Genomic DNA, 13,922 nt, shown 5'->3' with positions numbered 1-13,922 from the left:
AGATTAAAATATTTTATTTTGTAAAAACGTGGTATAGTTACCGGCACGGATCTTGAGCGCTCGGCGGAAAAGTGGGAATCGCTTTGCGCATCGTAAAATAAAACGCCAGTCAATTGTGCGTACTCGTCGTCTTGAGGTGCATTCATCTGATATGCCCTTGCGGACTTTTTTGTAGATCTCTTTACGGTGTACAATATTGTAGAACATTATTTTAATTTATCTCCTGCGGTTAAGCCAGCGTTTGCAATGAAAGCGTAAAAAAGTAAATACATTTGAAACGTCTAAAATTGACTATGTTCCTCCACTAAATTATGCATAGAGTAAACTTAAAAAACTTCTTCATGAATCACTTTATCTGTTGAAAAAAAACGCATCAAAATCCGTCGAGTAGTTTCATAGATTTAAGTAGTCGAGGGAAAATAGGGACAGGAAAAGCGCTTCTGTTTTATAATATGTAGTAATCACTACTTAAAGAAGTAACGTCAGCAACATAATTGGCCAGGGTTAAATAATTAATTATAAATAAACGTTTTCGACTCTTGGCGTGTAATGGTAATAGGGAGTCAGAGTTTATATGAAACTTATTTGGAACGGCCTACCAGGTTTCAAGGGTGTTAAAACTATTAGTTGTGTCAAAAGGTAAATCCAGGACGTCAGCTAGAACATATCATCAACTTTCTCATCATGGGTGTTGTTTTCGTAGGTTTCGAGGGTGTTTAAACTATTGGTTGCATCAAAATGTAAATCCAAGATGGCGGCAACAACATATTATTGTATTCATTAGTGTCGTTTTCACGGGTTTAGGGGGAGTTGAAGCCGGTAGTGAATTGCTATTAAAATATAAACTCAAGATAGTGGCTACATTCACTTTTAAAATGAAAAGGGACAAATGTTGAAACCGCAATTAACCTTTCATTTAACCATCACAAAGTTAAAATACACTAGGTGTTACAATTTCTTTTTATTATGTTACTTGCTATGGACCTTATTTATTGTTAAACCTATTCTAACAAACTCGATCATTCCTAAATAGCACCAATTTATTCTCCTCAATTAAATAGATTGTTGAGTTCAATATGTAAGTCTACTCTTTTGTTCAGTACGTCATTGGACTCACGCTCGACGCAACAGATCAACAAGTTATTCGCGTTATTGTGCAATTTAAAGAAAGGTTACACCAAGGTCCAAGATTGCAAAGCAATCGTCTTGTTTTCGTCATATGTTGCCAAAAAGGCAAATTAAGATGAGAGACAGACAGTTGTACAGTCTGCACTGTCAGCTTTACAGGGCTGGTGGAGGAATACCTTCATGACTGTCACCTATAAAACGCAAGACTGCGCCATAGCCACTACTCGATTCAGCTTATTTAATTTTCAAACGGTTTTTGGGACTTGGCGGCCTGCAAAAAAAGTAGGAAAATACAACAGAATTCTAGCACTGCACACCAAGACTATAATCTTTTTAAACGTCTTAGGCAGTTCCTCAATCGGCGTTGTAATTCGATCTTCGTTGCTGACACATAGATATTGACACTACCTGATTTTAAGTGCCTATTTATGTTAGTTTCTTATTTTTTTTTTGTATAAATTTAACTTTATAATAAAATAACAGTAAAAAAAACAATTTTCAAAACAAGCTTTTATTTAAATGCTCTAAAAAGGACAAAATAAAATCAAACATATAACTTTATTATATCATCCACATCCACTTCCATAGTGGACGAGCGTTACACGCATAAAAGGTGTAAAAATGGACTTCTTACCTTCTATATGACACTTAAACAAACAAAACGCACACAAACAGCACAAATACACACCGAAAATAACTTTCTATAGCTTAAAAGCCTAATAGAAACAAACTCCACATGTGTCAGCCACCAAACACAAACCGGAAGTCCCAGCTGTCACTTGTAAAAAGAAATCATATGTGATGTTAATGATGTGATAAAATATGTAATCAAAATTGTATAAATAAAAACGTATTCGGGGTTGTCTTTGGAAATCTGTCTGACGGCCTAACAAATTTGTGGGTATTATTAGATTTAGACAAATACCCTGTGATATATTTATGACGGTTTTACTCACGCGTATTTATCGGAATATACCGTATAGTTTTGGTCGCAACCAACTATGTTAAAGATCAGACATACATATGCTGTCTGAGACGTTGTGTAGGTCTTTTTATGGTGTACAATATTGTACAACATTATCTTGATGTAGCTCTTGGGGTTAAGTCAACACTTGCAGTGAAAGTATAAAATAAAATTATTAAAAAGAAGTTGATATCGCGGACTTTTTTGTAGATTTTTTTTATGGTGTACAATATTGTAGATTAGTTCTAGATTAAGACTGATGTAACACACTTTCCTTTTTATTATTGTCTCTGTTTTTCTTATGTTCAATGTCATGCATATCTGTTATTTGCATTGTTACTAAAATGCCAATTTTTTTTTATGTTATTTTTATTTCAATTGTTAGTAGCTGTGCTGTTGATGTGCTTATAATAAATAAATAAGGATTATTTTGAAGTAGCTTTTTTGGCTAAGATAGCGATTGCAATGAAAGTATTAAATAAAATTATCACAAAAAAGTGGTTATTGTGAGTGAACCTTAAAAGATAGAGATATTCCCTCGCAGACTTTTTTGTAGATCTCTTTATGGTGTACAATATTGTAAAACATAATTTTAAAGTATCTCTTGCGGTTAAGCCAGCCAATAGTTTCAAAGATTTAAGTAGTCAAGGGGAAATAGGGACAGAAAAAGCGGTTCTGTTTTTAATATGTAGTGATATGTGATGAATATTTTCATGTATGGACATAATTAAAATATTATGATTTAGTTCATGCAGTGGTAGCATGTCAATCTTTTATTTGCTTTGCAAAGAACACTTCTATTAGATATTGGAGAATTATTAAATTCTAGTAAAATTTAATAACACTAAAAGACAAACACTAGACTCACAAATAAATAATATGAACTGCAATCAGTTACCTTGTCAGATACAATTCATGTTATTTATTTATCAACACTGAGATAAAGTAATATGGTCTAAATTCCTTTATCAGTAGCAAGCTCTATGGCACATTTGTATGTTTTTACAAGCTTTTATTTCAAAGTATGTTTGTAAGGGTGGATTCTTACAACTCAATTTGAAGACACTTGCCCAAACTGTCTCGTGTTTAGACATGTCTGTCTGTCTGTGTCATCATAGCTTCAGAACAGATTAAGCTATTTCCATTTAGTTTGTTTTTTTGGCCTGTACATTACACAATGTTACAGTTGGATTAAAACAATTAAAAGTACTGTTATTGTACTGCACAGTAGCATTACGATTTTTGTACATACTTATTTTATTATGTTGTCTCAAACATTCATTAAAGTTCAAGAAAAAGTTGCACTAAATATATTCAGTAGTTTATGAGATAATTTGACATTTGTTGATAGATATAAAAGGCTATTGCTCATCCCCTGTAACGAAAAGCAAGATAATAAGTAAAAAGTAGTACGACCAGACCTCTTGTTGGCATTCTCTGAAAATTTGAATCAAATTTATCCAGTATTTTCTGAGATCTTTCTGGACATACATGTAGACAAATATCCAAAAATTCTAAAAATCATATTTTAGGCTTCAGCATTTATAGTAGAAATTTCTTTTTTCTAATATTCAATGTACAGTTTTCACCCTTCTTCAATTTTATAAAATGTATGATAGAGACATTGTGTCAAGTGTGTTTGAAATGACGTTATAAGTTAAGAGTTAAAGTTTTTTTTACCTTATTTTTTTTATCTGTAGTGTGCATCAGTATTATTGAAACTGATCTAGCCCAGTAACAGGTTCTGACTGCTTTACTTAACTTCTTTTGGACTTTCATCCTGTATGGATTTGTTTCATATAAAATATTTATCTAGTATATATAAATCTCGTGTCACAATGTTTGTCCTCAATGGACTCTTAAACCACTAAACCGATTATAATAAAATTCGCACACCATGTGCATGTTTGATCCAACTTGAGTGATAGGATAGTTTGAATCTCAAGTTATAATCGCAATTTCTTCTAACCATGCGGACGAAGTCGCGGGCAACAGCTAATAATAATATATGACTTAAAGCAAAGCTACTGAGCTCTACTGATGGGAATGACTACAACAACCTTTACTAGTTGGAGAGGCGCCATTTGGAGAAAGAGACTAAGCAAGGCTATGGAGTGTATTTTCATATAATATATCTGTACATCATTATAATAATTTAAGAGTAAGACTTTCGTCAAAACAGGATAACTATTATGTGGCTGTATGTGAATAATCTGTGCCAGCATTCACATGTCATTCATATCACATGACACCAATAGACATTGAGAGAGAGGAATTTAATAATACCTAAAATAACACGAGCCATGTGTGAAAACTGCTCTATGAGATTACACATGCTTATTGGAAAGAAATATATGATTTGTTGTTCATTTAGCATGGCAAGGACATTATAATACGAATATGAATATGAATAATATAGTTATATTGCAAGTTACATAAATATTACTGAATCATTATTTTTGCCTATGACATAGATCTACATATTGAAGAATTAACTGGACTTTATGGTGAGGTAAGATGGTAAATCAGTCATCGATGTTAGCAGGGTAATAAGTTGAAAATATTGCCACCCAAGAGCACTTGGCCGAGCAACTGGTCACTAATCTACACAATTCATTACCAACCGAACTGATAACGTTTACTTCTATACAATCTCGCTACCGGAGACTATCCATTCTCATAAGTATCTCACAATTGACGCTTACACAACTGCTCATTTTACCATTCCGGACACCTAACGCACCAAAATCTGTACGTCAAATCTTCAATAAGGCTTTTATAAAATACCCATATGCACACACAATGTAACACATTGCTGTAATTTACATAAAATTAACAAAACCGTAAGTAAACACTTACACTTTATCCGCCAACTCCCGAACCTTCCACATGCTTATAAAACGGTCCATTTTTAGACGTTAATATTTAACACTATGTTCAAGACACAAAATCACTGTAATTTAACGTACATTAACATAAAGTACTAAAAACTCGCTCTGATGATTTGGCTGACATTCTTGCAAAATGGCGAGAGGTGGGTAAATGCTGCCACACCTGAAAAAAATGGAATATCATTTCTGACATCAGATGTAGTAGAACGAAACGTAATTTGTTGAACAACACAGATTTTATTTTGTTTACGGTTGGATCTAAAATCCAAAAAGATGTATTTCAATCACTATCCGACAATTTTTTTTTTAACATTTAATAAATTGATGATTTTGGTATAATTTATTCCACATGCAACATTTATACAAGACTTTCGCATCGATCTTTCCTCTACCTTACCTTTATTTTTACCTTCTGCAGTAGAGTATAATGTCTTTGCCTGAGTTTGCCTACTGCGCGATCGCGATGCATAGATGTTTTTGTCTATGTTCACCGACAATAAAATAGTGTATCACAAGTTTCGAGTGCAGTTTCTTTTAGTTACTTAGTTTCAACAATAGGAAAGTAATGACACGAAAAAATACTTGATCTTTTATTTATTACAGTGCTTAAGTATACAATATTGAAATTTAATAAATGTACAACAATGCTCAATTCAATAAACAATGGGCTTTATTTATTTATATTTTGAGTTTACATTCTATTTGCGGTCCACTGACAAAATGCTAAACCTCTAATTTCCTTTAATTTCCAATTTAATCGAATACTAATCTTTAATCTTAGATAACGAAACGCAGATATAAGTGTTGCCATTCCTTAAAAAAACTGACTATTTAGTGCAGTTTTGTGTATTAATCCACAATAAATACATTGGGATTTAATTAATAAAGCTATGCAAAACATGTCGATTCCATTTCATTCCCTTCTAATGAGTGCTCCTCATTAGAAGGTCATACATCATTTCTTGGCCAGCTGGTCGCTCTGTGGCTGGGCGCCGTAGTACTGCCAAAGTTCAATCGCCTTGTTAGCTACAACTTCTTCACACTGTTCTGGTATCTATAAAAATAAGGATTTTACTAAAGTTATTGAATTAGCTGAAATTTATACCCTATTTAAAATATGTGAATAAAATTATCTGTTTCACCTGTGATACGCAGTTGAGCACGTCGTCAGCATTCTGGGACCGCAAGATATTTCTTCTCATTGTGATTATCAGCATGACTGCAGCAAAAGACAATATCTTTGGAGCACCGCTGCAGACTTTATCCCAAATTCTGAAACATTTATAACAAATTTAATACATTCACATCAGTATTCTTGCCTTTCAACATTTTAAGTCACTTTTACAAATATGCATGACAAAAGGAGCAGAGAAAAACATTTTAAAAGCTGAGGGTAATTTACGTACGGTATGCCTGCATACCTGTAAACTAAGTGTGAAGCGCACTGCGGATCTCTCATACCATTGGGCACTTGTGTAAAAGAGGACTAGATACAATCTCTATTATACGTAAAGGTACATTTTGTAGGTAATTAGAATTATCTTACTTGGTGAGTGAGGTATCGTCCAGCACGCCGGCAAAGCAACAGTTAAACCATTTTGTGAGCGGTAACATCTCCAAAGCGTTTATGTCTACCAAGTGACTGAAAGATATAAATAAATAAAATGTTTGCATCACTAACATTTTAAAATGCCAAATTATTTTGAGGCTTTTTTCAAGCATCAGGAGACTAACTACTAATTTAAAGAACAATCCAGGTGGAATATTTAGCTCAAAGTACTAAGTGTTGCCAGAAAAGAAAAACCATTAAAATTGGACAAAATCTAAATTTTCTGACAGTTTTTCTTTAAAAAAGAAAAGCGGAACTTTTAAGAATTTAATACTTGTGTCGCGGGGGTTTTACAAACATACAAATCACTTGCACAAAGACACCCAGACTCAGAACAAGCATTCGTGGATCACACAAATGTTTGTCCTATGCGGGGATCGAACCCGCGACACGTCGCGCATAGTGGGTTTGGTGTGGTGACCTCAACCACTCGGCTATCTGTGCAGTCAGTTGTTATCAATTGAATATTTTTTGTTAAGCACTTCATTAGAACGACAAAGCCTTACTTAAACAAGTCGCCATCTTCTTTTTCAAGCATAGTGGTGAAGGCCTCCTTAAGCTTTGGCAAGTCTCGCTGCATCATCCTCACCACGTCTGTCAAGCTCTTTGAGAACCAGTACACATCCACCTCATCATTGTAAAGCTCAAGAAGAGTATTCGCTATAGGCAGGAAAGTGTCAGCAGACTGTAGGAAATTTATGTCATTTAAATAGTGAATCTGAATGATGTAATACATGACTTCCGGTTTGTGTTTGGTGGCTGACACATGTGAAGTTTGTTTTTATTAGGCTTTTAAGCTATAGAAAGTTATTTTCGGTTGTTCTGTGTGTATTTGTGCTGTTTGTGTGCGTTTTGTTTGTTTTGTGTTTGTTTAAATGTCACATAGAGGGTAAGAAGACCATTTTTACAACTTTTATGCGTGCAACGCTCGTCCACCATGGAAGTAGATGACAGGCCTCCGGGCCGGCCCCCAGATCCCGATGACCTCCCGCAACCTGACCAAATCAATCCTACCCAAACCGTTCCCAACATCCAATCCCAGGAGTTATTTCCCCATACTCCGTTATTAACAGTGCCGTTATCCTCTTTTGAGGCGATAGAATCCCAAGTTTACACAAACGTAAACGCGCTATTAACGAGGCTGCTCCTGAAGCAAGCGAGACAGGACTACTGCCCCGTGTCTAATTGCTAGATCTAAATACTCGAATACAGAGATGTCGCTCCATTTATCGTTTTTGCATCTTTGGTTGAATCTGGCCCAAGTCGGGTACATCTATCCATCCTTTGAAATTTGGACAGATGTTGTTGAGACTTAAAGTTAAGAATATAACACAGGATGGGATTAAAAAGATCAAGGCAGGAATCGGATTTCGATTGAATTTAAGGGGCCCAGAGGATGCCAATGCATACCTGAACAACACAGAAATTAAATGTAAGGGCTATAATACAATGATTCCTACTTTTAACATTACAAGGATGGGTATAGTTAAGAGTGTCTCTGCTGACTGGACTGATCTGGAGTGCCTTGATAATCTAACAACACCAGTAGGCTTTGGTAAAATCTTAAAAATATGCCGTGTGAACAGAAAGGTACAGAGTGAGGGCAAAACGGAGTGGGTTCCAACCTCCACAGTTGTATTAACGTTTGATGGTCGGACACTCCCTGAGCGGGTGTTTTGCTGCCACAACGCCCTTCCTGTAGAGCTATACCACTTCCCTACTGTTCAGTGTTACGGGTGCTGTAAATATGGTCACACTAAAACACAGTGCAGGTCCAAACTGAGGTGCTACCGCTGTGGGGCGGAGCACTTTGGAGACAGTTGCACTGTTGATGAGCCAAACAGTTTGTACTGTGACGGTCGTCACAATGCAAATAGTCAGCAGTGCCCGGTATACATCAGACAGAGGAATATTAAAGTTAGCATGTCGAAGAAAAACATCTCCTATTCAGAGGCAGCAAAACTATTCCCTCCATTCAAGAAATCTCTATGTCCCATCCTCTACAGCCTTCCCAAACTCTTCATCCTATGCACTCTCACTAGGCGTCCACAACATCCTACAGGAAGACCGTCTTCCTTCGCCCTAAGACCCACGCCCCGCTGGCCCCTGGTTATAACCAATGGGCTCACCAGGACCTAATTAATAGTTACGCCTTCCGTCGCTCTCCCAATGGTAGTTCCCTAATGAAAAAACCTCCACCCCCAAGTGAGAGTGCATCTACAATCGAACAGATTGTGATGCTCCTTACTACTCTCATGTCCAACTATTCCTTACCGGACCACTTTGCCAACAACCTTGTAAAAGCTATCAAAGTCCATCACTTTCCATCTCCTGCAGTGGAAGGCCAGGAGTGCTCTCCCGAAAAAACATGAGATATCTCACCTTATTAACTTGTTCTCACCAGCAATATTGGCTGTATCTGAGACGTGGTTAACTCCACGGCTCAATTTTAGAATTCCCGGGTACAGCACGCTCCGGGACGACCGTGCTGACGGTTATGGCGGAGCTGCGATGCTCGTGACTAACTCCCTGTCTTACTCCCTCCTTTCCTTTCCTGCCCATGGAGATGAGATTAATACTGTGGGTGTAAACCTTCTGGGAATTAATTTTATCTCTATTTATATCCCATCTCCTAAGCCTTATTGTTTGTACAATTGGAGTGGAAACGATTGGGGCTAACATATGGTAGTGATCATTACCCAATCTGTTCCACACTGAGTAACAGAAAACTTCCACAAAGGGACAAAACTCCGCTTTTAAAATACAGGATCTCAGATGCTAAATGGGACTTGTATTCTCAAAATCTGGATAACATGGTTACCCCTTTACCCAGTGTATCTTCCAAAAACTGGACGCCTGAATGGGGCAACACTTGGGTTCTATTCTTTTGGCAGCTGACAGCTCTATCCCGATTAAAAATTCTGCCTCTGGTAGGCTCTCACCCCCCCTTGGTGGGACCGTGAGTGCTCTGCCATAGTTACATCCCGGAGGGAGGCAGAATTTAAATACATTCGGGCTATGTCGGTAGCGAACCTGATTGAATATAACCGAATTGTTGCTGAGTCCAGGCGCCGCTTTATCTAGGAATGAGTCAGTTCTTGCAGTGTTCCTCGACATCTCAGCTGCCTACGACAACGTCCTCCTTTCCCTACTGAGAAGTAAGTTACGTCAGCTGAGTATACCGTGTAAGATGCGACAAGCTATAGGTAGGTTACTGTCGGGACGTAAAGTTCAGCTCCATATCCCAGGTGAAAACCTTGAGCTAAGGACCGTTTGGCGTGGACTTCCCTAGGGTTCGGTACTTAGTCCCATCCTGTACAGCATTTACACTTCGGACCTACACACGCCTCTCAACGTCGACTGTCGGATTTTACAGTATGCGGATGACCTGTGCTTATATGTGTCGGGTTCATCCATGGAACGAGCAGCGAAATCCATGCAAATATCCCTCGACTCATTAAATCACTGGCTTATGTCCCATGGACTCAGTTTATCAGCCCCTAAGAGCTCCTGTGTAATTTTCACCCCGAAACGAGTTTGTCCAGATGTTTGCCTGGAAATCGAAGGATCTCCCATTACGGTTGTAGACCGGGTGAGATTTCTAGGAGTCATCTTGGAATCGAAGTTATCTGGAGTCTCCCATATTGACTATGTTTCTAATAAATGCGAGAAGAAAATAAACTTGTTGCGGGCTCTGGCAGGCGTTTGGTGGGGTGCTTACCCATTTACTCTTAAACTCATTTACAATGCCATAATAAGGAGTTCATTAGATTATGGAACCTTCTGGCTGGAACCATGCAGCAAAACTGCAATGGCTAGGCTGGATTCCATTCAATCAAAGCCTCTCCGCATTGTTTCGGGTTGCATGAGGTCTACCCCGATTAACGCTCTGCAAGTCGAGAGTGGCGACCCTAATCTTTCTCTCCGTAGGCAGTATCTTGCGGATAAGTTCATTAACAAATCCTACTTTCTTTCTACCCACAGGATTCTGCCTAAGCTGGCTACTTTGCACCACTTGTGCAATCAAAGTTATTGGAGACATAAGGACATCCCTCTCTTTATAAAGTCTTTTAGAAAAATAAGGATGGTGGAGGGGATTGCCCCTATTCGCCAGTGTACTAATTTTGTTCCCCTAGTCTGCAACAACATAGGTATAAATAAGGAATCGGTATAGGCTAATGACAGGTTTTGTCAATTATAAACGACAAATGGTTGGATTATGCTAGGCTTTATACCGATGCATCTAAATTATCCCCACACGGCTGTATCGGTGTCTCAGTTTATATCCCTAACTCCCAAACCTTTCTGCAGTTCCAGTGCCCTCCAGAAATATCTGTTTTCACTGGAGAGTGCATTGGCATTTTCGAGGCATGTTTGTACATTTCACCACACAGCAATATTTCAAAAGCTGTTATTTTCTCTGACTCCAGTAGTGCCCCGGAGGCTATTGTCAAGAATCCCTTTAAGGATGTCCTGCGCAGTCCCATTATTTTTGATATTAAAAACCTTTTGTTTTCTTGCTCCAGTAAGGGCGGAGAGGTTATATTGGCATGGATTCCCGGACAGAGGGGTATTACAGGCAACAATTGTGCAGACGTTGCAGCAAAAGCTGCTGTTTCCAGCAGCTGCGGAGACCGGAAGCATTTTATATTTTATTTTATTGTTTAGGTTTATCAACAGTTGTTACAATGTTAATAGTACAAGGTACATTCAAAGTTGGTTTTAATTCTAATTGCACAACTACTTAAAGATAAACACAGCATGCATTAGGTCTAGTCGTACTTATAAACTATGTTAACCTCACGTACAAATCTTCAGATGCAAAATCTTTTTCAATGGAAGCTTATGACTTAATCCATAGCGCAAAACCTGATCTCTTCGAGGCCTGGCAGTCTTATTGGTCTAAGACCAGTAAGGCCAAAGGCGGAGCATATGCAGCAATCCAGCCTACTATTACATCTAAACCGTGGTTTTATAAATTCAAAAAGGTTCCAAAGACGGTTACGTCATTAATATGTCGTAATCGTATTGGTCATTGCTGCACTCCGGTTTTCCTACACAAAATTAAAGTCCGCGACAGCCCACTTCAATACTAACACCTATTTTGTGTTGTTTTAGATACCGGAATTCTGCCGAAAAGACACTAGTATTCCAGTCAGATCTCACAGTGCCCATGTGCGGTCATTACACGTCACAGGCAGAAATTAATAAACAATTAGCAGATTGCCATAAAAAAAAACACTTCAAACACACACACACTCCTCATCACAAGTACATGGGCAATACAATAGCCTTTAGTCAAACTGGTAGGTAGGCTTTCTAGCTTCTGACTGCTACCCCTAACAACTCTCAAAAATATGGAATTAACAGCCAGGACCCACAATTTAACCAAGCCTTCACAACCTGTGATTAAGCAATGCACAAGTTACTCAATCGCAGGTCAAGTTAGACTTGTTAGCCTCAACATCCTCAGATTAAGAGTTCTAATATATAATAAAGTAACATTGTACCCTAACATTGTATGTATTAAGAATCACTGCTGTAATTCCATGGTGTACAATAAAGAGTATTCTAATCTAATCTAATCTAAAGTAAATAATTATAATTAATTCTAATTCTTATGTTGTATTAGACTGTTGTTTCTTTGTGTTCCACTTAAAATAAATGTTAGTACTTTAAGAAAGAAAGTAGATTTACTTACTGAAAAGTTAGTTTCTGGAAACAGAGGTGGTGTCCTCTCTTCATTTTCCAGGAGCCACATCTCCAACAGCACCTGACACCGCGGAGCGTCTATGTCTATGAGCTCTAGCATCTGCACTGCATACAGCAGGTCCTGATATTGCTCTGTGCGTTGCTCCCACACATACTGGTGAGAGTCAGGGTATACTGGCAGAATATCTGAAAGAATAGGAGCCAACTTATTGCCACAATACGCAACGAAATTTGCTAAGGCTATCAGAAAAATTATGTGATATTAAATGAAACTCTTTCTGCAAATATGATCCAGCCCACAAAAAGCTTGTTTCGAGTTAATTGAGTTTAAAGTTCTTTTCAGTATTTCTCTGGTTTTGTAATGCAGCATTTATGCTGTATTTTTTAATTTATGATATTCTAGGTGTACTAAAGTAATTTACATGCATGTATTTAGTAAACAATGTTTTATAGTTTTATAGGTATTCAAGATAGCATGTGCGTGAATCATTATGAATAATTAAATTTTATATGAAATTAGCTTAATAATAATATGGAGCAGAATTAAAACTGCAAAAATGTTCCAAAGTATGACAAAAACAAGAGATTTCTTAGGTTTACGCAAATGTTAGACATTGAAATGAAACCAGTTTTATGGATTTATCACGGTTTAATTTTAGATTCTAGTTCCCGACTGTCCAGCCAGTCTGTCAGCTAGTTATCTTATAATAATAGAATAAATTTCATAAAAAACATAAAATTGTATTAAAGATACAAATTATTGCAATAAATTAATGATAATTTTAGATTTCACCGTGAATCATTTTCTAAGAATTATTTTTTTTTGTTTTTCTATATTTATGTTGATATTCATGTGATCTGATTCATTATTAAAGTTGGATGTTATTAATAATAGAGTTAAAAAGATTCAATTATTAATATTCCCTATACTGTACAAAAAGCATACGTTTTCCCGGTATTTTGAATCATTATAGCAAAAAAAAAATAACACATATCAGGACAGTCAAGAAAATGCAAAAATGTTTCTGACAGCTTGAAACACTCATGCATCATAAAGAATGATGTTTGCCATAACAGCAGTGGGTTGGATCATACGGATTTTCGTCAATATTATGACATAGAATTCTGAGTCTTTGATATGTGAAAATATACCTTATTTGGGAGTCCATATGTCACAAAATATCGAAAATATCGAGTTTGTGGGTTGGATCATTTTTGCAGAAAGCGGTCCAAATTGCTTACCAAGTAACACTTTCCACACCAAGTTTCTGTAAGCGGCTGGCACTGTGAACCTCAAACAGAACTGTTTCAGCTTTACTTTGTCCCACGGCTTTTCCTTCATGAGTATTTCAAGCGACTTCTTTTCTTCAACACCGCGGCATCCCACTTTCTCATAATATGACGAACGAAAATTTCTTTCGTCTCCAGCCATGGCTAACATAGCTAAAAGGAATTAGGTACTATTAAATATAGTTATGTAGTAAATAATTGTTTACATTAGGTACTGTATGTGCTTAAACTACATAAATATAGTACGTAATAAGTCAAGAAATAATCAACAATGGAAAAAATCATGGATATTTATTTTGAAAACGATTTTGACATCTGTCAGCTATCC

The 13,922-nt window shown here is 36.9% G+C and overlaps 2 protein-coding genes across 2 annotated transcripts in view; both read right to left on the bottom strand.

Annotated features, from left to right (window-relative positions):
• LOC113495091 (clathrin interactor 1) overlaps window positions 1-5,136 on the bottom strand; it is a 29,574-nt gene extending 24,438 nt beyond the window's left edge. The window contains exon 1 of the mRNA XM_026873685.1: window positions 4,952-5,136. Within this exon, the coding sequence (XP_026729486.1) occupies window positions 4,952-5,001 (50 nt within the window). The 5' untranslated portion in view covers window positions 5,002-5,136. The remainder of the gene's footprint in view (window positions 1-4,951) is intronic.
• Window positions 5,137-5,560: 424 nt separating this feature from the next.
• LOC113494770 (TBC1 domain family member 7-like) lies at window positions 5,561-13,893 on the bottom strand. The gene is made up of 6 exons (XM_026873230.1): window positions 13,547-13,893; window positions 12,294-12,490; window positions 7,099-7,277; window positions 6,530-6,625; window positions 6,126-6,255; window positions 5,561-6,037 (listed from the first exon to the last, which is right to left on the bottom strand). Exons 1-6 carry the CDS (start codon window positions 13,743-13,745, stop codon window positions 5,939-5,941), a joined length of 900 nt encoding a protein of 299 aa, XP_026729031.1. The 5' UTR covers window positions 13,746-13,893; the 3' UTR covers window positions 5,561-5,938.
• Between the last annotated feature and the right edge of the window lie 29 nt (window positions 13,894-13,922).

The sequence above is a fragment of the Trichoplusia ni genome, chromosome 6, assembly GCF_003590095.1.
Source record: "Trichoplusia ni isolate ovarian cell line Hi5 chromosome 6, tn1, whole genome shotgun sequence".
NCBI classification, from domain to species: Eukaryota; Metazoa; Arthropoda; class Insecta; order Lepidoptera; family Noctuidae; genus Trichoplusia; species Trichoplusia ni.
The sequence above is the reverse complement of the archived record's forward strand: the minus strand, read 5'-3'. Positions and strand labels throughout refer to the sequence as shown.